At 34.8% G+C, this 23,470-nt stretch overlaps 1 protein-coding gene across 1 annotated transcript in view; it reads right to left on the reverse strand.

Moving 5' to 3' along the window:
- The window catches only part of SLC9C1 (solute carrier family 9 member C1), a 96,597-nt gene that overhangs the window by 47,090 nt on the left and 26,037 nt on the right, over positions 1 to 23,470 (reverse strand). Inside the window, exons 9-12 of the mRNA XM_012787465.3 lie at positions 22,889 to 23,063; positions 13,853 to 13,934; positions 12,413 to 12,579; positions 10,143 to 10,268 (exon numbers count right to left, since the gene is read on the reverse strand). Of these exons, the coding sequence (XP_012642919.1) occupies positions 10,143 to 10,268; positions 12,413 to 12,579; positions 13,853 to 13,934; positions 22,889 to 23,063 (550 nt within the window). The remainder of the gene's footprint in view (positions 1 to 10,142; positions 10,269 to 12,412; positions 12,580 to 13,852; positions 13,935 to 22,888; positions 23,064 to 23,470) is intronic.

Genomic DNA, 23,470 nt, shown 5'->3' on the forward strand with positions numbered 1-23,470 from the left:
GAACTATATATGTTTTATATAATTATTTAATTCTTGAAACAACTTTATAAGAAAGGTATTCTAATCTATATTTCATGGATGAGAAAGCTGAGGCTTAGAGAGTTAAGTTTTCCCAAGACCACATTATATACCCAGATATTAAAATATTTAAATCTTGTCTCTCCCCTCCACCATTATGGTGTGCTGCCTCTTTTGTACCACTGTCTTGCTATGCTGTGCTTTCTTTTCTAATACACAAGGTAGAGAAGATATTGTCTCAGTTAACAATAACTGGCTGAGGTTTAAATAAAATCTCTCAAAGCTTTGAAAACTGTAATAGACCAATTATTGAAATATTACTGTCAGGAGTAGTGAACATTAGAATTTAGATTACAGAAACCCAATCAACAAGTCAAGATAAACATGAAAATATACTTATAATGAAAAGGAACTGAGAAGATATAAAATGAGATGAGAATCTGAAGAACAAAGCAGAGCGATCCAACTTACTTCGAAAAGGAGAATTTCCTGATTAAGGCACAACACATACAACAAAAGCACAAAATCAACAACTGAAAATATAATAGCAGACACAAAACATTTAAGGCAATAAATCAAAAAGGTACATGGAGTATATATTACAGAAAATGTAGAATATCATAAGCAGAAAGAACATAAGAGGTCTTTTAGTCAGCATAAGTTTCCTTTTTTATAGATGGAGAGAATAAAGACTTAAAAAAGTAAGTCCTGATTCACACATCATATTAATAATGAAAGTAATACTCAAAATGGGGTCTCCTGCATTTGTTTTATATATCCTTGAATACTATATTTTTCTGAAATAAACTAAAAATTTGAAAGTGGCTGCAAGATATGACAAAATTTTCAGGTTACAAAGAAATAAAAATAATTCTACAAGCATCCAAACTGGAAAGGAGGCTACATTTAATTTTATAAATATTAATTAATTTCATAAATACCATTCCATTGTCTTCATATGAATGTTTCATTAATTGGATGCAACTCTCATATGTTTAGGTCTGAAGCATCTTTTTTTTTTTTTTTTTTGAGACAGAGTCTCACTGTGTTACCCAGGCTACAGTACTGTGGCATCAGCCTACCTTACAGCAACCTCAAACTTCTGAGCTCAAGAGATCTTTCTGTTTCAGCCTCCCAAGTAGCTAGGACTACAGGCCTGTGCCACCATGCCCAGATGATTTTTTATATTTTTAGTTTTCTGGCTAATTTATTTCTATTCTTAGTAGAGACAGGATCTCACTCTTGCTGAGACTGGTCTTGAACTGCTGACCTCAAGCGATCCTCCCACGTTGGCCTCCCAGAGTGCTAGGATTACAGGCATAAGACATCTCGCCTGGGCAGGTCTGAAGCATCTTTATGCATTTACTAAGCAATTATTTTTTTCTACAAAATTAGGCTAGATGCTCTAGCCAAACCATTAAAGGGTAGATTTCAAAGATATTCTCAACTAGAAAGGTTATTGTAAATAATCAGTGAAAATTATAAAATAATATACCACATTAAAAAAGGAAATACTTAAGAAAGCATATATATGAAAGTCTTATTGTTCATAAGAATAATAAACATAACTGTTAAAACAAAACTTAAAATATAAAAGTTAAAATCAGAAGAGGAGCACTAGGTGTTTCACAACATTCAACTAAATTCAGCTTTATATTAATATTTTCAGCCACTGCTACAAAGCCTAGTAAATTAAGGGAAATGGAAAAATGTGTCTACCCTAGAAGTGAATCTATAGTTAGCATTTTAATTAGAAAGTTATAGATACATATAGAATTACTGATATTTATAGTATTTTTGCAGGGTAAAATTAGGTACACTTTCAGAGTTAGCTTACCAAACAGAAAGAAACAAAGGATAGTATGTATCTCAATAAAAAAGAGGACTGGAAAGGGGAAAAAAGAAAGCAGGCAGTCAAACGAAAAGAAAGGAAAGAACAAAAGGAAAGAATAAGAAAGGAAATTATAATGGCAAGACAGGTGTCAAGAAGAGAAGAATTGAGATGCCAAAATAAAACAGGTATTAGTTCCTATAATAAACATCAAATAGTCCAAAGAGGTTCAGATTAATTAATTGTGCAAACATTAACCACACATAATGCTCTTCATTGAAGATGTAAAGATTTAAAAAAATCACAACTTTTAACCCTAAATAAACCTAAGTTTACTATATATGCCTATGAGGAAAATTAACTATATTTCTAAGTAAAATTTAGAAGGGAGCAGCATATAAACTGAGCCATTGGCTGATCAGCCCCTTGCTTCCTCAGAGCATGGGCCAGCCCTGCCTCCAGGGGAATAGAACCTGAGTTGAGATGCTAATTGACCAGCCTCACACATCCTCCAGAGCACAGAACAGCCTGGTCCCCTACCCAGAAGAACAGCACCCCAGTAAAGCTTCTGGTCAACCAGCCCTGTGCTTCTCTGGAGCAAAGACTAGTCAGGTCCTTTGTTCTCAGGGGAGTAGAGTTCAAGTAGATGGACCAGCCACACAAATTTCTGTAGCCTATGCCACTGGGGCACTTGCAGGCATCACTGATGTTGATTACAGCTGTAGACTACACTATCATACTACCCAGAACAAAACCAACACATCCTATCCAACTGATACCCTAAAACATAACCACTGATGAGTCTTTCTCCATAAAAGCCATTCTACAAAATTGGAAGAGGTGACTCTTTCACCAGATATGCAGCTATCAATGCAGAAATACAAGAAAGATGAAGAAACAGGGTAACATGTCACCATCAAAGAAATACAATAATGTTCTAGTAACTGACACCAAAGAAATAGAAACTTATGAATTGCCTGAAAAAGAATTCAAAATAATAATCTTAAGGAAACTCAGCAAGACACAAGAAAGTTAAAATAGACAATTCAGTGAAAGCAGACAAGCAATTCATGATCTGAATGAGAAATTCAACAAAGTGAAAGATATCATAAAAATGAACCAAACAGAAATTCTGGAGCTGAAGAATTAAATTAATGAAATAAAAAATATAATTGAGAGCTTACATAACAGACTAGATCAAACATACAAAAGAATCTCTGGACTTAAAGCCAAGTATTTTCAAATAACCCTGTCAGGTGGAAAGAAAGAAAGAAAGAAAAACTGAAGAAAGCCTATGGGACTTATGGGACAACGTTAAGCAAGCAAATGTCATTTTGGGAATTTCAGAAGGAGAAGATTTGAGAAAAAGCATAGAAAACATATTTAATAAAATAATAAATAAAAACCTCCCAAATTTTGTGGAAGACATGGATATCCAGATCCAGGAAGCTCAAATGTCCCCAAATAGTTTCCACCTGAAATTGTCCTTTCTGGGGTACAATATAGTCAAACTGTCAAATATGAAGACAAAGACAAAGATAGAATTCTAAAAGCAGAAAGAGAAAAGCATCAAGTCACATATAAGGCAATCTCCACTAGACTAACAGCAGGCTCCTCCGAAGAAACTATACAGGACAGGAGACATTAGGATGTCTTTCAGTCAAAGTACTGAAAGAAAAAACTTTTAGCTAAGAATACTGTACCTGGCAAAATTATCCTTTAGAAATAAAGGAGAAATAAAATCTTCTCCTGAGAAACAAAATTAGAGAGAATACACCATCACTAGACTGGACTGACAAGAAATGCTTAAGAGTCCTACAACTAAAAGCAAAAGAAAAAGCACTATAACTACCATCCTAAAAATATCACTGTTAAAGCAGATACACAAATGAGAAAAAAAAAAAAAAAGGAATCAAACCATATTACTACAGAAAATCACCAAACGGTAAAGATAAACAATAAAAAAGAAAGAAAGGACATACAAAACAAACAGAAAATAACTAACAAAATGATACAAGTAAATATTCACTTTATTAGTAATAACTTTGAATGTAAATGAAGAAATTTTCCATTTAAAAGATATAAATTGGCTAAATGGATTTTAAAAAGATCCACCTATATACTGCATATAAGAAACTCAGTTAATCTGTAAAAATACACATAGACTGAAAGTAAAGGGATTAGAAAAAGATATTCAATGCAAACAAAAATCAGAAATAAGTGGAAGGCTGGGCACAGTGGCTCACATCTATAATTCCAGCACTTTGGAAGGCTGGGGTAGGAGAATTGCTTGAAGGAAGGAGTCCAAGACCAGCCTGAGTAACATAGCAAGACCCCAAAAATAGAAAAACAAGCCAGGCATGGTGGTACATGCCTCTAGTCCCAGCTACTCAAGAGGCTGAGGCAGGAGGATTGTTTGACCCTAGGAATTTGAGGTTGCAGTGAGCTATACTGATGCCATTGCACTCCAGCCTGAGAGATAAAATGAGACCCTGTCTCAAAAAAAAAAAAAAAAAATGAACAGGAGTAGCTACATAGCTATACTTACAACAGATAAAATAGACTTCAAGTCAAAAATTATACAGAAAGACAAAGAAAGCCAGCAAGTAGTGGCAAAGGAACCAATTCAGCAAGAGGGTATAACAATTATAAATATATGTGCACTCAACACTGAAGCACGCTGACATATAAAGCAAATATTAATATTAATAAATCTAAAGGGAGAGATGGACCTTCAATATAATAATAGTTGGAACTTCAAAATCCCCACTTTTGGCATTGGACAGATCATGGAGACAGAAAATTAACAAAGAAACATTGGATTTGAACTGCACTATAGATCAAAAGGCTCTAACAGACATTTACATCCAACAGCAGCAGAATACACATTCTTCTCATCAGCACATGGAACATTCTTCAGGATGGAACATATGCTAGGCCTCAGCAAATTTTTAAAATTGAAATCATATCAAGTATCTTTTCTAACCACAATGGAACGAAATTAGAAATTTATAATAAGAAGAACTTTGGAAATTGTACAATTACATGGAAATTAAAACATTTTACTGAATTGTTATTAGGTCAAGGAAGAAATTAAGAAGGAAATTAAAACATTTCTTGAAACAAATAAGAATAGAAATACAACATACCAAAAACTGTGGGCATAGCAAAATCAGTACCTAAAAGGGAAGTTTATAGGAATAAACACCTACACCAAAAAAGTAGAAAGATTTAAAATAAGCAATGTAATAATGAATTTCAAGGAAATGGAAAGAATAAACCAAATCCAAATTTGGTAGATGGAAAGAAATAATAAAGATCAGAGAAGAAATAAATGAAATTGAGACTAAAAAAATGCAAAAGATCAACAAAACAAAAGTGGATTTTTTTTAAAAGATAAAAAAATCTATAAGCCATTAGCTTGGCTAAGAGAAAAAGAGAGAAGTCTCAAATAAATAAAATCAGTAGCAAAGGAGGTATTAAAATGGATACCATAGAAATACAGAGGTTCATTGGAGATTATTGTGACCAACCATACTGCAACAAATTGAAAAACCTAGAGGAAATGGATAAATTACAGGACATATACAACCTACCATGATTAAACCAGGAAGAAAGAGAAAAGCTGAACAGACCAATAATGAGTTAAAAGATTGCAGCAGTAATAAAAATGTCTCCCTAAAAAAGAAGAGCCCAGGTCTAGATGGCTACTGTGCTGAGTTCTACCAGAGTTTTAAAGATCTAATACCAATTTTTCTCAAACTATTTCAAAAAATTGAAAGGGAAGGAAGTCTTCCAAACTTATTCTATGAGGCTAGTATTACCCTGATACCAAAAGCAGACAAGGACACAACAACAACAATAGCAACAAAGAAAACTACAGGCCAATATTCCTGATGAACATAAATGCAAAAATCCACAACTGAATCTAACAGCACATCAAAAAGATTACACAGTGTGATAAAGCAGGATTTTTTTTCCCCAGAGATGCATGGGTGCATCAACATATGCAAATCAATAAACATGATACATCACATAAACAGAATAAAGAAAAAAGATATGATCATCTCACTAGACACAGAAAAAGCATTTGATAAAATTCAACATCCTCTCCTGACAGAAACTCTTAACAAAGTTGATGTACAAGGAATGTATTTAAACACATTAAAGGCAGTATATGAGAACCCACAGCCAATATTAAACTGAATGTGGAAAAGTTGAAAGCTTTCTCTCTAAGAACTGGAATAAGACAAAGATGCCTATGTTCACCACTCTTATTTAACATAGTACTGGAAGTCCTAAACAGAGCAATTGGGCATGGGAAATAATCAAAAAGCATTCAAATTGGAAAAGAGGATGTCAAATTGTCCCTGTTTGCAAATGATATAATCTTCTATATAGAAAAGCTAAACACTCCACCAAAAATCTCTTAGAACTGATAAACAAATTCAGTAAAATTCCTGTATACAATATTAACATACAAAAATCAGTAGCATTTCAATAGCTAACTATCTGAAAAGAAATTAAGAAAGCAATCTCATTTACAATAACTACAAAAAAAAATACCTAGGAATAAATTTAACCAAAAAAGTAAAAGTTCTCTATCTCTACAATGAAAGCTGTAAAAGACTGATGAAGGACTAGAAAAAGACACACAAAAATGGAAAGACATCTCATGTTCATGGATCAGATGAATAAATTTTATTAAAATTACCATACTCCCCAAGCATCCTATAAATTCAATGGAATTCCCATTAAAATACCAATGACAGTTTTTATAGATATAGAAAAAATAATCTCAAAATTCATATGGAACTGCAAAGACCTCAAGTAGCCAAATCAATTTTGAGCACAAAGAACAAAGGTGGAACTCTTATACTACTTGACTTCAAAATATACTACAAAGCTATAATAACCAACACAGCATGGTACTATTGTAAAAACAAATGACTATTCAGGAGAGCCCAGAAATAAATCCACCTATTTACAGCCAACTGATTTTCAACAAAGTTGCCAGAAACATGCATTGGGGAAAGGACAGTCTCCTCAAAGCATGGTTTTGGGGAAACTGGGAAAACTGGAAACTAGATATCTATATGCAGAAGAATAAAACTAGACCCCTATCTCTCCTTGTATATAAAAATCAACTCAAAATGGATACAGGATTTAAATATAAGACCCACAACTATGAAACAATTATAAGAAAACATAGGGAAAATACTTCATGTCATTGGTCTGGGAAAAGATACCATGGGTAAGATCTCCAAAGCACAAGCAACAAAAGCAAAAATAGGCAAATGTGATTTTATCAAATGACAATGCTTCCGCACGGTAAAGGAAGCAATCGGTAAAGAGGCAGCCTTAAGAATGAGAGAAAATATTTGCAAACTATTCATCTGATAAGGAATTAATATCCAGAATATACAAGGAACTCAAGCTACTCAACTGCAAAAGCAATACTTGGATTAAAAATGAGCAAAGAATCTGAAGATGTATTTCTCAAAAAAGGATATACAAATGGCCAACAAGTATATGGAAAAATGTTCAACATCACATATCATCAGGTAAATACAAATCAAAACCACAATGAGATATTCTCTCTCAACTCAGCTAGATGGCTATTATCAAAACGTTAAAATATATAAAATGCTGGCAAGGATGCAAAGAAAAGGAAACTCTTATACACTGTTGGTGGGAATGTAACATAATAATGCACAGCTATTATGGAAAAAATATGGAGGTTCCTAAAAAAGCTACAAATAGAACTACCATATGTTCCAGCAATCCCACAACTGGGTATATATCTAAAAGAAAGGAACCCAGAAAATTGAAAAGATATCTGCACTCCCACATTTATTACAACACAATTCACAATGGCCAAGATATGGAATCAACCTAAATGTCCATTGATGAATGAATGGATAAAGATAATGTGTCGTATATACACAACAGAATACTATTGAGCCATATAAAAGAAGAAAATCCTGTCATTTGCAGCAACATGTATGCACCCGGAGGACATTATGTTAAGCGAAATAAATTAGACACAACAAGATAAATATTGCATGTTCTCATTCCTATGTGGAAGCCAAAAAAGTTGATTTAATAGAAGTAGAGAGTAGAATGGTGGTTACTAGAAGAGGCTGGGAAGCGTAGGGGGGAGGAAGACCAGGCAGAGGTTGGCTAACAGTTACAAAGTTACAGGTAGATAGGAGGAATAAATTCTAATATTCAGTCTTACTACAGGGTGACTGTAGGGTGACTATAGTAAACAATAATTTATTGTATTTTTTAAATAGCTAGAAAGAGGATTTTTAATATTTTCAAAACATAGAAATGATAAAAGTTTGAAGTGATGAATATGCTTATTATCCTAATTTGATCATTAGACATGTATACATATATAAAAATATCACACTGTGCCCCACAAATATATACAATTATTATATATCAATTAAAACAATGACAACAAAAATACCTTCTCAACTCTACGTTCACATTTCATATTGGTATAAAATATAAGTTAAAAAGTAAAATTTAATAATAATGTGCCAAAAGATATCAATAAGCAAACTGACACAAAGCTTTGGGTTTTTTTAAGGATGAGAAAAGTGCGTGTGTGTACATACAAGTATTAGTGGCCTTGGGGGTGTGGTGGGGAATAGGGGTGTGGTGATGGCAGTGGGAGATCCTAGTGATTACGAGCCCAGCTAGAAAGACTTAAAAAATTGTCTCGCGAGTATATTACTTAGATGGAGAAGCAAAACTATTTGGAAAAGTTAAGTGAGCAATGAGACAGATCAAAGTGTATGTAAATATGCTGGTGGTTGATATTTCCACCATATGGTGTTTACATTCTCCTTTTTTATTTTTTATTTCATTGAAAATTTTTTGATTTGGGGACTTTTTGCAGAAAAAAAAAGAAAATGTGATTTATGTTTCCTAAATTATATAGCAGATTGCATGTACTTATGGTTATTCTATCACATTTTTGACAGTTATAGACAAATTTTGCAATCTCCCCATTTCTGCTTTTGTAATCCAACGGAGCAACTGTTGCAGTTTTAAAAAGCCACGTTTGGCTGTTCAGATTCACTCATGGTTTTCTCAGGACTCGCCCTACTCTACTGTTTCCAGATTCTCTTCTACTTAGAAATCCTGGTCTAGATGTTTGACTGTCCTGTTCCATAGTTTCCTTTGACTAATATTTTTCTTTTCTCCTCCCTGATGGCTTGGTATATTCAGATAGCCTGCGTTTGTCTTTGCTTCAGAAGCTGTTCATAGGCGGTCCCCAAGAGAAATGGACTTTGTCCATTTACCTCACAGAACCATGGCTCCTGGTGCATCAGATTTAGAAGACATGGAAGAGCTAGCTGGGATATTTCCACCCCCTCCTGTATAAACTTAGTTTTGTGGGAGTAAATCTTTGCTCTGTAGGTAGCAATACCTCATTTGGTAGGACAAGTGGAAAATCTACTAGTGGAACACAACACCATGAGAACATAAGCTTCATCCTTCGTGACACTGCCTTAATTGCTTAAATAAGTTGTTCAGGTCCTTAAAATAAGTTGTTTTTGAGACTCAACTTGTCTGCTCAGACTACCACCTGCTGAAGAGAGAACAATCATGCCCTCCAGATCTCGCCTTTCTTGAGTTAGACTAAGTAGAATGCTTGGGATCCTGTATGGTTGGAATAGCTGAGAAATCAACAACAGCTCCATATGCAGTGAGGAAGGCCCAACGTGAGCATTTTGAGATGAGTTATGGCAAATAGTTCAAAATCCTGACCTGGATAGAACATGAAAACTAGCCTATTAGTAATTTCCAATATAGTACTGTATGCTGATGTGCTATAGAATTTCTCTGTTTTTTACTCAAGATTTTAATGAAAGCATAATACTCTGTACATGCAGTTATTAGAGAATTTGGCAGTATCCTACCATAAAAAACCTGACTTGGACCCAGAAGTGTGCAATGTCACAGAACTAATTGCCTAACACATCTGAAGTTTAAGCCCAGTTGTAATTCCTGACAGTGGGACCTGTGAAATTCCCAATTCTTCACTATAAAACACCTTTTGCTTGAGCTAATTTGAGTCGATTTCATTTTTCTTTTCTTTTTTTTTTCCTTGCAATCAAGAAGATTCCTAAGACAACGCCAAACTTCCCTTTGCCTTTGTAAGCAATCTATTAAGTTATGCAGGTTAGCATAAGCAAGACATCTTTTGCAAGGGAGAAAGATTTTCAATATAATTTTAGGCTTGAAAATAATTTTAAAAAGTATAATACAGTACTATTTGTGCTGATAAGAGACGCCGGTTGGCAAGCTCCATTGCTTCAATGTTCAGGGCCTCATCTATCTCTTTGTTACAGTCTGGGCAGTTCACCTTCGGATGCTCTGTTGTTTCTCCTGGGTTCAACTAAGTAAAACACAAATAAAAGACAAAAAATAATACATCAATATTTATATCTTATTTAGCACAAATCTCAAGCAATTATTGTATCAGTTTGATTTGAAAAATAATAGAAAACCTGGTAGATACAGAGAAATGTTCAGATCCTCATCATTTGGGCAAATGTACTCATCATTTGGCAAGTTATGTAGAAGGTAAAATAATTCCCAGTTTTGGGGGAAGGGGCTATATCATATCTTTACTTTACATGGCATTATTAGCACTTTAACACACTACCACATATAGGATCATACTTTATTTATTTATTTATTGAGACAGAGTGTCTCTCTGTTGTCCGGGCTAGAGTGCCGTGGCGTCAGCCTAGCTCACAGCAACCTCAGACTCCTGGGCTCAAGCAATCCTTCTGCCTCAGCCTCCTGAGTAGCTGGGACTACAGGCATGCGCCACCATGCCCAGCTAATTTTTTATATATATTTTTAGTTGTCCAGCTAATTTATTTCTATTTTTTTAGTAGAGACGGGGGACTCGCTCTTGCTCAGGCTGGTCTTGAACTCCTGAGCTCAAATGGTCTGCCCACCTCGGCCTAGGATCATACTTTAAACCAGCAGATGTCAAAGCGTGGTCCCCCAGCAGCAGCGGCGGCAGCACCAACTGGAAATTATTAGAAATGCACATTCTCAGATCCCACTCTAGACCTACTGAATTAGAATCGGTAGGAATGGGCAGCTGTGTTCCTATAAAACCATTCAATTATTCTGCTGCAACTAGCGCTTGACAACCACTGCTTTAAACTAACCAATTGAGGTAGAATAGAAAGTGAATATGCCTTAAGGAAATGGGAATACGGACAATTTACAGATGAGAAAAAGTGAAGCTTAGAGAAAATAAAGGATACGCTCAAGATCAGAAAGCTATTTATTAAGTGGCAAAGCTAGGATATAAACCAAGATTTTCTGAGTCTAGCATCAGGGTTTTACCTGTTACACTATAATATGCCTCATGTCTACATCATAAAAGGAGAATGTGGTTGTTTGGTCAACTGCCTTATGAAACTAATCAAGTACCAGAGCAGTGGCCCCAACACTGATTCTGCCTTAGAATCAGCTAGGTAGTGAATTTAAAATATTTACTTCTGAGACCCTGCTCCAAGGTAGGAGTTGGCAATTAAATCAATATTTTCAATAAACTTTCCAGCTGATTCTGATGCAGACAGGTCAGTAAAAGGTCACAAACAGACCTTGGGAGCTACTAGAGAAATTCTTGGATTTGACATGGTACTTGTCCCATCCAGAAATCCTGGCAGTATTCCTGCAGGCACAGGGCTTGACACTTAGACCTTATCTGGAGCTTCCAGTGATGGTTAATGGATAAGAAATGAATTTTTCAGAATGCTATTTCATAGAGACTAATTGTCTTAACTCTGCACTGCTAGAAGTTGGCCCCTCATATGGTGTAATGCAGAAAAATATCGCTGTGAAAACTGAACGTGATGCAGGACATGGAAAAACAGCAGCAGCTTTGAGAAAATCCCAGGACAACTTTTCCCATTTCCCCTTATGGAAACCATGACTAATTCATGTGCTGACTACTCTTAAATGAATAAGTCTGACCACAGATATTCTAAAGCATATCTCAAGAACAGGAGGTGACATTTCACCCACAGTTAACCTTATGATACTGGTTTTGAATTCTGTTTTATATTAAAATACTATTAACCACAAATTAGAGTCTAGCAAGTGCTTAGCATATATAATAATCTAAATAAATTCTGAATAAACAAATGAACAAAGGCACTTGCCCACTCCTAATCTAGTCAAAAACTGGCCATTATCTCAGGTTCATTCACTTCTTTTTGACCTCTTTTACACCTCAGTATATTGGAGGGGGCTCCAATACACTGCCCCCTCTTTTGAATTTGAAACATATAATTTTGATATTCTCAAAGGGTTGTGACTTCTACTTTACCCTGCAGTGATCATAAAATTCCTTAAGATCTCCTCCTTACTATTATGGCAAATAAAGTTATCAGTAAAACTCTGTCAATCACAAATATTAAAAATTATGAAATAATATTTATGACATGACTTATACTCACTTAATGGCAATCATGTCTACTTTGAAGAAGTAAACAAAAGGCATTACTTGCTTACTGGATATGGGTTTTGAAGAATAATTGCTTTCTCAACCATGCTCCAATCAGCGTTAGCAAGATCTTTATCAAATTTCAGTGCAGATGCTGTAGATTTGGTTAGTTCTTGAAAATGTTGAAATGTATAATAAACTGACTTATATTTGGTTGATGTGAAATCACGAAGACCTTTGATACAAAGAGTATATTTTTTAAGTAGAAAGACCACCATTTTTATATGGATTATAAAATTTCCTTTTGGTCTTAACTTATTGTAACAAAGTATTTTTTTAAAACTTTAAATAAAGATTTACTATAAATTGTTTAGTAATAATAATAACATATCAATTTTTTCTACTTTTATACTGCTTCTCACAAAAGCTGAGATATAGAATAACAATAATAGTAATAGTCAATATTTGTTGAGTATTTACTATATACTAGGAAAACATGTCCCAGAATTTTGCATGTATTAAGTCTTTTGGTTATACTGGCTACCCTTTGAGATGAGTCCTTTTTCCCAGTTTGAGATAGGAGGAAACAGAGGTATGAGGGCTAGTTTCACGTGTCAACTTGGCTGGGCCACAGGGTGCCCAGATAAGCAGTTAAACATTATTCTGGGTGTGTCTGTCAGGGTGTTTCTAGATGAGAATCACACTTAAATTGGCAGACTAAAAAAAGCAGATTACCCTCCCCAAAGTCAAGTGAGACTTATCTAGTCTGTTGGCGGCCTGAATAGAACAAAAGGCTGAGCAAGAGACCATTTTCTCTGTCTGCCTGATGGTCTTGAGATGGGACATTGGTTTTCTAACTTCAGGCTTAGACTGGAACTTGCACCATGGGCTCTTTTTGTTCTCGGGTCTTGGAACTGCATATTTTGGGACTTAGCTTAAACCACTTAAGCACATATGAGGAATTATCTTCACTATTCTCTAAAGTTCTAATTCCTCAAACCATCTTTCTTTTCTTGAATACACCCAGTTTCCAGCTTCCTCAAGAATTTAGCACCTGTTGCATTCTCTATTTTATTCCATATGTGGTTTTACTTTGACATGTACATGACTTTTTGACATTATTTTATTTGATGTGTTTACCATCTGCTTCTCCTCACTCTATTGTGAAATCCATCAACTCAGAAATCTTGTCTGTCTTCATAATGCATTGCTGTGAGTTAGAATAGTGCCTGGCATATAGGTGGCTCCTAATAAAAATTCTCTAAATAATTATAAACTTATAGCATTATTTTAGTTATATTGGAATAATGTAAATAAATAATCTTTTTAAATAAACAAGCTTATTGGCCTAAACCCTGAATATGTCTTTACACAGAGATTCAATTTCCTCTTCAATTAGGCACCAGTGAATTGTATTTATATGGATTCTGTTTTTCATTATTAGCACTTGTTTAGCATGTTTAGAATATTTTTCTTTTCACTCAAAAGGGTAAATTAGTGAGGCTTACCTAATTCAGTAACTGCCCTTGGCAAAATAAATCTATTGACAATCAGGGAAATTAAGCATACAGTCATTCCGTGAAATAATATCTAGAATTGAACAAAAAATACAAAGTATTCATGACAATTTCATATAATATAGTGTATATTCACCAATATAAATTAAACTAGGTTGTACTATGTTAATAGACACTCAAGGCAGGGGAAGAATTTGGATGTCAATCTAAGGCATGATGAAAGTATTCTAGAAATTCTCTTATCTTCCGGTATGTATTTCATCCATGTTTTGGAACCAAACTAAAATCAGGATGTATAGTTTGACAAATAGACAAATGCCTATAGAGATACTGAAAAATAATAATATTTGTTCTTAAATTCCACTGTTTCTCTTCTTGGGCCCCGAGAATACATCTATGCTTTCTTTATCAATTCTTATCTACTATACACATCTGCCTATGCATAGCCACACAGTGCTCTGTTCAAGTTACCAGCACATCTGTGTCAAATAATTCTCCTCACCTGGGAAAAGAGAACAACTAGAGGCCTTGATATGTTTTCTTCACCTCAAACTTTGCCTCTTTGGCACCCTTTCATTGTCAGGAGGGAGGAGCAATTAATACCTTTGGTGCTACTTGATTTCTTCATTCACTTATATACCCCAAGTCAATCTCCATAAATGAGTAGACTAACACTTCTCAATCTGAGACTTCACTCTTTTGGTGATTAATGGAATTCTAACTTCCAGAACTTTTCTTAAATCCCTAGCCAGTCTGCTGTTCTATAGCCACAAGTGGAATTGTGAAATTAGCCACAAGTGAAATTATAGACAGAGCATGAAACCACACTAGAGGCTCTCAAAGTTTCACATTAGATTCACTTGAGGCTGAGCTCACACCTGTAATCCTAGCACTCTGGGGAGGCTGAGGTGGGAGGAACATTTGAGGTCAGGAGTTCAAGAACAGCCTGAGCAAGAGTGAGACCCGTCTCTACTAAAAATAAAAAAATTAGTCAGTGTGGTGGCATGTGCCTATAGTCTCAACTACTTGGGAGTCTGAGGCAGGAGGATCCCTTGAGGTGTCTGAGGTTGCAGTGAGCTATGATGATGCCACTGTACTCTAGCCAGGGTGATAGAGCAAGACTCTGACTCAGGAAAAACAAACAAACAAAGAAAGAACCACTTGAGAAACTTTAACATACTGGTGCCTAGTATGCCTACACTGAATATTATGATTTAATTCTTTAAGGGTACAGCTCAAACATTGGTAATTAGGAAATTTGAGGTATAATCTACATACATTTAAATACTCAGGTACTATTTGAAGAGTTTTGGTAGTGCATATACCCATATTACCCTCAACTCTATCAAGGTGCAGAATAGTCTCATATCCTCTAAAATTTCTCTAGTGCCTCTTCCCAATCAATCCCCTACCCCATGAGGGGCAACTACTATTCTAATTTCTATGTCTACACATAAGAATTGCTAGTTCTAAAACTTCCATGTAAATTAAATTGCATATCATGTGTCTCATTGTGGTTTTAATTTGCATTTCCCTAGAGTAATGAAGTTGAGCATTTTTTAACATGCTTATTAGTATATATCTTTTTTTTTAAGTGTCTGTTCAACTCTTTTGTACATTATAAAGATTGGGTTGTTTTACTTTTATTATAAAATTGTATACATTTAAAAAATATATCCTAAGAAGAAGTGCATTGTCAGATATATGTATTGTGAATATTTTCACCCAGTTTGTGGTTTACCTATTCCTTTCAGTAAAACTACCTTTTGATGAGCAAAAGTTTTTAATGTTGATGAAGGGATTATTATTATTTATTATTTATTTATTTTTTGTCCTAAGAAACCTCTGTTTATCCCCAGATCAAAAAAAGTATTCTCTTATATTTTCTTCCAGAAACTTTAAGTTTATGATTCATGTCAAGTCAGTTTTCTGCATGATGTGAGGTAAAAATAGAAGTTTTATTTTCTTTTTCTCTAAAGGAATATCCAATTGTTCAGCATCATTTGTCAAAAAAAATTACCTTTTCTTCCATTGAACTGCTTTAGCATCTTTGTCAAAAATCAATTCACCATATAAATGTGAGTCTTTTTAAAACTCTTTATTATATTCTATTGATCTATTTTTCTATCCTTATGCCAGCATGCCACAAACTTAATTACTGTATCTTTCAAGTAAGTCCTGATATCAGAGAGCATAAATCTGACAACTTTATTCTTTTTTTTCAAAATTATTATGGCTATTCTAGGTCTTTTGTATTTCTATATAAACTATAAACTTTATATTTGGCTTGTCTATTTCTAAAACAAACCTGTTGGGAGTGGGATTGTGTTGAATGTAATGACATCCTAATGATCTCAAGTCTGCCAATCCATGACTGGAATGTATCTCCATTTATTCAGGTCTTTTAAATTTTCTCTCAACTATGTCTTGTGGTTTTCAATGTATAAGTCTTGCACAGTTTGGAAAAGAGCCTCTAAGTTGGCTCCCAAAGTTACCTATCTCTTGATATTTAGTTGCCTTAAGTGTGGACTGGATTTATTGACTCACTTCTAATGACCAGAATATGCAGAAGTAATGGAAAGTAATCTCTTAAATTAGGTGATAAAAAGACTGTGGCCTCTGTCTTGGGGGCTTGTTCTCTTCCAGCTCTCTTGTTTACTCATTCTGAGAGAAGCCAGCTACCATACTGTGAGCTGACCTATGGAGAGATCCAAGTGACAAGGAAAAAGCCAATAGAAACTGATACCCTTAGTTCAAATGCTTGCAAAGTACTACATTTTGTCAACAACCATGTAAGTGAGTTCAGAAGCACATTCTTCAGGCACAGTTGAGCCTTTTGATATCTGCACCTCCAATTTATGCTTAAATTAAAGTTTATAAGACAAATTAAATCATAAGCACCAAGCTAATCTTCACTCAGATTCCTGACCCACTGAAATAGAGATAATAAATGTTTATTTCAAGAAGCTAAATTTTAGGACAATTTGTTACATAGCTATAGATAATTAATACATACCTTTTTCATTATTTTTATTCCAATGCCATGTTTTTGATGCTATTGTTATTTATAATTTAATTTTTATGCCCGTTTCTTGTTAGTATGTAGAAATACAATTTAGTTTTGTATACTGAACATGAATCTCATGATCTTGCTAAATTCACTTATTAGTTCTAGTTGTTATTTGATGTATATCAAATAACTGTGTGCCTTTTTTCCTCCATATTGCCCCGGTAGGACATTTAGTGCAATGTTCCATACAAGTGGAGAGAGGAGACATATTTGCCTTTTTCGCAGACTTAGGGGGAAAGCATTCGTATTTTATCATTAAGTGTCATTTAAGCTTTAGGTTTTGTTTTTTTTTTTCTTTTTAAATAAATGCTCTCTGTCAGATTGCTTTCCTTTAAACTTTATTTTACAAAAAGTTTTTCTTTTTTTGCTTTATGAGTATATGTTAAATTTTGTCAAATGCTTTGTCTGCATCTGTTAATCATACGGGTTTTCTTCTTTATTGTGATAATGTAGTAAACCAGTGTTTTATAGTTTTACACTTTATATTTAATTCCATGATCCATTTGTATTAATTTTTGTGTAAGATGTGATACTTAGGTCAAAGTTCATTTTTTCCTGCCTATTAATATCCAATTCTTCAGCACCATTTTCTTGTTTTTTTCTTCTATTCTTTTCTTTTTTATTTCAGCATATTATGGGGGTACAAATTGTAAGGTTACGTATATTGCCCTTGCCCTCCCTCCCCCCTTGAGTCAGAGTTTCAAGCATGACCATACCCCAAACAATGTACATCTCACTCATTATGTATGTATACCCATCCCCTCCTCCCCAGTCCCACCTGCCCGACACCCAATAAATGTTATTCCTATATATACACTTAGGTGTTGATCGGTTAATACCAGTTTGCTGGTGAGTACATGTGTTGCTTGTTTTTCCATTCTTGGGATACTTCACTTAGTAGAATGGGTTCCAGCTCTATCCAGGAAAAAACAAGAGATCTATATCACCATTGTTTCTTATACTCCATGGTATACATTTACCACATTTTATTAATCCACTAATGTATTGATGGGCACTTGGTTTATTTCCACAACTTCGCAATTGTGAATTGTGCTGCTATAAACATTCAAGTGCAGGTATCTTTATAGAGTGTCTTTTGTGCTTTTGGATAGATGCCCAGTAGTGGGATTGCTGGATCAAATGGTAGATCTACTTATATCACTTTAAGGTATCTCTATTTTGCTTTCTACAGAGGTTGAACTAGTTTGCAGTCCCACCAGCAGTGTAGGAGTGTTCCTATCTCTCCGCATCCACAACATTTATTGTTTTGGGACTTTCTCATAAAGGCCATTCTCACTGGAGATAAGTGATATCTCATTGCAGTTAGCACCATTTTCTGATAAGATCATCCATTTTATAATACATCGAATTATTTTTGAATCTTTGTCAAAATCAGTTGGGAATATTTCTGTGGATCTATTTCTAGGTTCTCTGTTCTGTTCCATTGATCTGTGTGTCTTTTCCTCTGCTAATACCACAGTCTCCACTACTGTAACTGTAATAAGTCTTGAAATCTGGTATATTGATTCCTTCCGCTTTATTCTTTTTTTCCAAAATCTTTTTTGCTATTTTGGTTTCTTTGCCTTTTCATATAAATTTCAGATAAACTTGTCTATATTTATAAAAAAAACTTACTGGGATTTAATAGGAATTGCATTAAACTTTACATCACTTTGGAATGTTAAGTCTTCCAATCTATGAACATAATGTATCTCTATATTAACTATATTTAGGTAATCTTATGGTTTTTTATCAGTGTTTTATAGTTTTAAGCCTACAAGTCTTATACATATTTTATTAGATTTATACCTAAGTATATTATTTTCTTGAGTGATTATACAAGATATTATACCTTTTATTTTGTTTTTCATGCATTAATTGCTAGTATATAAAATTATGGTTTACTTTTAAAATATTTATCTTGTATCCTGAGATCTTGCTGAACTAACTTAATAGTTTTAGGAGGTTTTTGTTTTTGCTTTTCTTTTTGAAGATCCTTTGGATTTTCTATGTAGATAATTATGCCATTTGTAAATGAGGATAGTTTTATTATGTTTCCTTTTCAATCTGAATTTTTCCTTTTCATGCCTTATCAAGCTGGCTAGACTTACCATCACAATGTCTAATGAGAGTGCTGAAATTAGACATTCTTGCATTATTCCAGATCTAAGGGGAAAGCAGTCTTTCACTATTAAATATGATGTTATCTGTAAAGTTTTTGTAGATGTTCTTTATCAACATTAGGACATTTTCTTCTATTCCTAAGTTTTGAGAGTTTTTGTCATATAGGAATAATAAATTTGTCAAATGGCTTTTTCTGTATCAATTCAGATGATACCATAAATATCAGTTAGATCCTGTTGCTGATGGTGTTGTTCAGTTCTTACATATCTTTGCTGATTTTCTGTCTAGGTCTACAATTTGTTAAATAAGTTATAGGAAGGAGTGTTAAAGTCTCCAATTATAAATTTTCTATTTATTCCTTTAGTTTTATAAGTTTTCCTTCACATATTTTCTCACTCTTATTTAGAACATATTCATTTAAAATTGATTTCTTTTCTTCTGCACTCTCTATTCTCATTAAGCTCAAAAAATTTTTCATGTCAGATGTTATATTTCTCAATTCTAGAATTTTTCTTTGGTTGTTTTTTATAGTTTCAATTTATTCATTGAAATATACCATTTCTTTACCTTTATGCCTTTATGTCCTTTTTTCTTTAAATTATTAAATATATTTTTAATAGTTATGCTAGTTTTTTGTTTGTTTGTTTGTTTTTGTTTTTTTTTTTTTTTGAGATAGAGTCTCTGTTCCCTGGGCTAGAGTGCTGTTGCATCAGCCTAGCTCACAGCAACTTCAAACTCCTGGGCTCAAGCAATCCTCCTGCCTTAGCCTCCCGAGTAGCTGGGAATACAGGCATGCGCCACCATGCCTGGGTAATTTTTTCTATTTTTAGTAGAGACAGGGTCTTGCTTTTGCTCAGGCTGGTTTCAAACTCCTGAGCTTGAGTGATCCTTCTGCCTCGGTCTCCCAGAATGCTAAGATTACAGGCATGAGCCACCGCACCTGGCCAGTCATACTAGTTTTAACATCTGCGTCATCTCTGCGTTTGCTTCAATTGAATAATTTTTTCTCTTAAAAATAGGTAGCATTTTCCTGCATAGTAATATTTGGCTTTAGTCTGTATATGATGGATGCTACATTGTTGAGAGTCTTGATCATGTTGTCTTCCTGTAAAGAATTTTGAGTTTTATGTCAGGCAGTTAATTTACTAACAGATCACATTATCCTACCAAGGAATGGTTTTAGTCTTTCTTAGACTGGGTCTAGAGCAAACCTCATCCCAGGGCCTAATTCTTATTCCTAAGGCACGGTCTTTCTGTGATCACAACTTAACCAATGTGTGGATCAGTGGGGTTCACGTACTGTGGCTAGTCAGAACTCCAGTATCCGCCAGCGCTTTGCAGCCTCCAGTATGTGCATTCAGCTCAAAGCTCCCTAGCAGCTCTTTCTGCTGACCCTTCTCCAAAATCTCTGCTTGTGCAGCTTAGCACTGGACTGATGAATCAGAGGGACCTCATGTAGATTTCTGGTGATCCTTTTCTACACGGTTCTTCTCCCCGTGGTACGTTGCCTCCTAAAATTTTAGCTACTTCAATAGCCTTAAACTCTGATCTCTATTTTTTCCACTCAGTGTGATTTCTGCACTCTGTTTGGCATTCACTTCTCTGTGCCATGGTTTGTAAGAAAGACCAGAGTGAATGTGAACTCACTTCATGTGTCTCCTTTCTCTAAAGGATCTAAACATGAAATGTCCAATACCCCAAACCAGTTGCTTCATATATTTTGACCATTTTTGTAGTTGTTTACTATGGAAAGTAAGTCTGACATCCATTATTTATCATGGCAGGGGCCAGAATTCCACAGACATTGGTATTTTACTAAAAGATCCTGAAGCAATCTGAAGTGCATTGTAGGTTAAAGACTACTAAATTAGTTTAACAGTTTAAAAGTAGTAAGAGCTAACACTTATGTAGTAGTCATATATTAAGAGTACAATACAGCAAGCTGATTTAATCATCACTACAATTCTGTGAGGTAAATACCAATAGTGTCCAATTATACAGATGGGAAATTGGGGCACTGTAGTTTCCCCAATAACACATAATTTGTGAGTAGTAAGAGACAGAATTAAAAAGACAATATATCTTTGAGGTTAGTATTTTTAACCCTTCACTATAATGCCTCTCTGTGGGTATTAATAAATTAGCTGTAGGGTTCAGTCAGATTAAGTTAAGAAAGGAGTGCTACTTTCTTCTTAAGTCCTTACTACTAGTAAGGACTTTTCACTAAGTAACCTTGTTTACTAAGTTTTTTTTTAAAGCAGGATTATGTAACATGTCATTATCAGCAGCATCATCAACATAGCTTGTATTTTTTTTCTTGAGACAGAAAAAACTCTGTCTCCTGGGCTAGAGTGCAGTGGTGTCATCATAGCTCACTATATCCTCAAACTTCCAGGCTAGGTTCAAGCGATCCTCTTGCCTCAGCCTCCTGAGTAGCTGGGACTACACACATGTGCCACTATGCCCAGCTGATTTTTCTATTTTCTGTGGAGACAGAGTCATACCATGTTGTTGGTCTCAAACTTCTGGCCTCAAGTGACCCTCTTGTCTCAGCCTCCCAAAGTGCTCCATGAGAGCCACTATGCCCAGCCAAGCTTGTATTTGTTATATACTTACTATATGCTAAACAATGTGCTAAGCACTTTATGTACATTTTTTTATTTCTCACAATAATCCTTTGTGAAAGTTGTGTGCTAGAGCTGTCTCTTACTAGCTCATGAGAGCTGATGATTAAAGTTTTAGGAAGTTCATGAGCTGATTGCTCTTCTCATCATTGATGGAAATGATTTCACAACAGAAATTGGCAAAAATTACAAGTTACAACTCTCTCCTCCCTTCAACACCCAAGTTATTTTTTACACATTTACCAGTAAATCACCGGTACTATTTTTAAGTCAGTTTGGAATGAGGAAACTAATACTTGGGGTGAGGTGGAAATTAAAAACTTGCTGATGGTTACACAGCAAAATCAGCTAAACTAAAAATTTTAGTAACTCAGATATGTGTGCAAGGTTAACCATCCCACTGATCAGGATATATGATGATGACAATGATATTGTGTGTGAAAATAGATTAAAAAGCAGAGGAAGAAAGTCATGCAATATTAGAAAATTTTGGTTTTAAAAGCAGTTTGAAGATTTAGTTTTTAATGTTTGAACTGCGTATTATTTAATTAGACACATAATAATTAACCTGCCACTCTTCCTTTTACACTGGCATTTATGTAACACACACACACACACACACACACACACACACACACACACACACAAAGATGCTTGCTGCTTTCTCTGGGATACCTGTATAGGAAATTTCTCACAGAGCTTCTTTTTATTATCTTGCCTAGAGACATGGTAGAGGGAGAGTTGGGCCCAATACGTTGTTAGGCAGAATCTGGGGGTACTGTTTAGAGTACTTTACCTAAAAATTAAAATGTTTGGCTCCTAGCATTACTACATGTGGCCTCATAAATTTATAGAAGGCAATAGAGCCAACCACAAGTAGATTTCTGCTTCTTTTGGGTATTAGGAGTAAATACCACATTCTTGAGTGCATACTTTGTATTAGGTACTATTTTAAATAATTTATAAATTTTAATTCCTTTAATCTTCATAGTAAACCTATTTTTAGGAATATGAGAGAATTTAGGAATCTAAACTGCAACAGGGAGAAGGAAAGTTGTCAGTTGTTCCTCCCCTCCCCAAAGTTGCCAGCATAGCTGCATCACTCCTACAGCCCAAGTGGGGTTGAGCCGCCTCACTACAAAAACATATTTTAACTACAATGCAACAGTTTTGTAAAACATCAAAATAAGAAAACACAGCTTTCTTTACCTGAGATTTTTCCCTCTCAGATCCAAGTGCAGGGTTAGAGTAAGCAAGAAGAAGGGCCATATTTATGTTTGGCGTCCCTTTCACTTCACTCCAGACCATTATGAATGCCCAGCGCCAGTTGAACTCATGGCCCATACGAGACAAAACAGGGCTCATTAACAGAAAGATCCCAAGCCTAAAAGACAACACAATATGTAGAAAGTTATTCTAGTTACAGAAATCTCTTTCCATTTCTTTCTACTCTATCTGCATCTATTCTCTGTGGGATTGTTAACTCTCAAGCAGATGAGAGAAGCTTCACACACTGTGGGCGTGGCATCACAAGGAGGTAGAAGGTATTCCATGCAAAGACTTGCCAGGAGAACAGCATGATTCTCTTTGGGACTTTCTACTAGGTGAGCAGTAGGGTAATTCCACATCACCCATGAGCAGTGCTTCTTCAGGTGAAAAAAAAAAGTTTAGGGATGTTTTGTAGATAAATTCTGGATCCCAAAAAGAAAAATAATCCTAATTAATAAGAATTAAGAAGAAAATGTCCTCGCTTTCTTTTTCTTCATAGATTTAAATCTTGTTGAATATGTC

This window comes from Microcebus murinus, chromosome 1 (genome assembly GCF_040939455.1).
Source record: "Microcebus murinus isolate Inina chromosome 1, M.murinus_Inina_mat1.0, whole genome shotgun sequence".
Lineage (NCBI taxonomy): Eukaryota > Metazoa > Chordata > Mammalia > Primates > Cheirogaleidae > Microcebus > Microcebus murinus.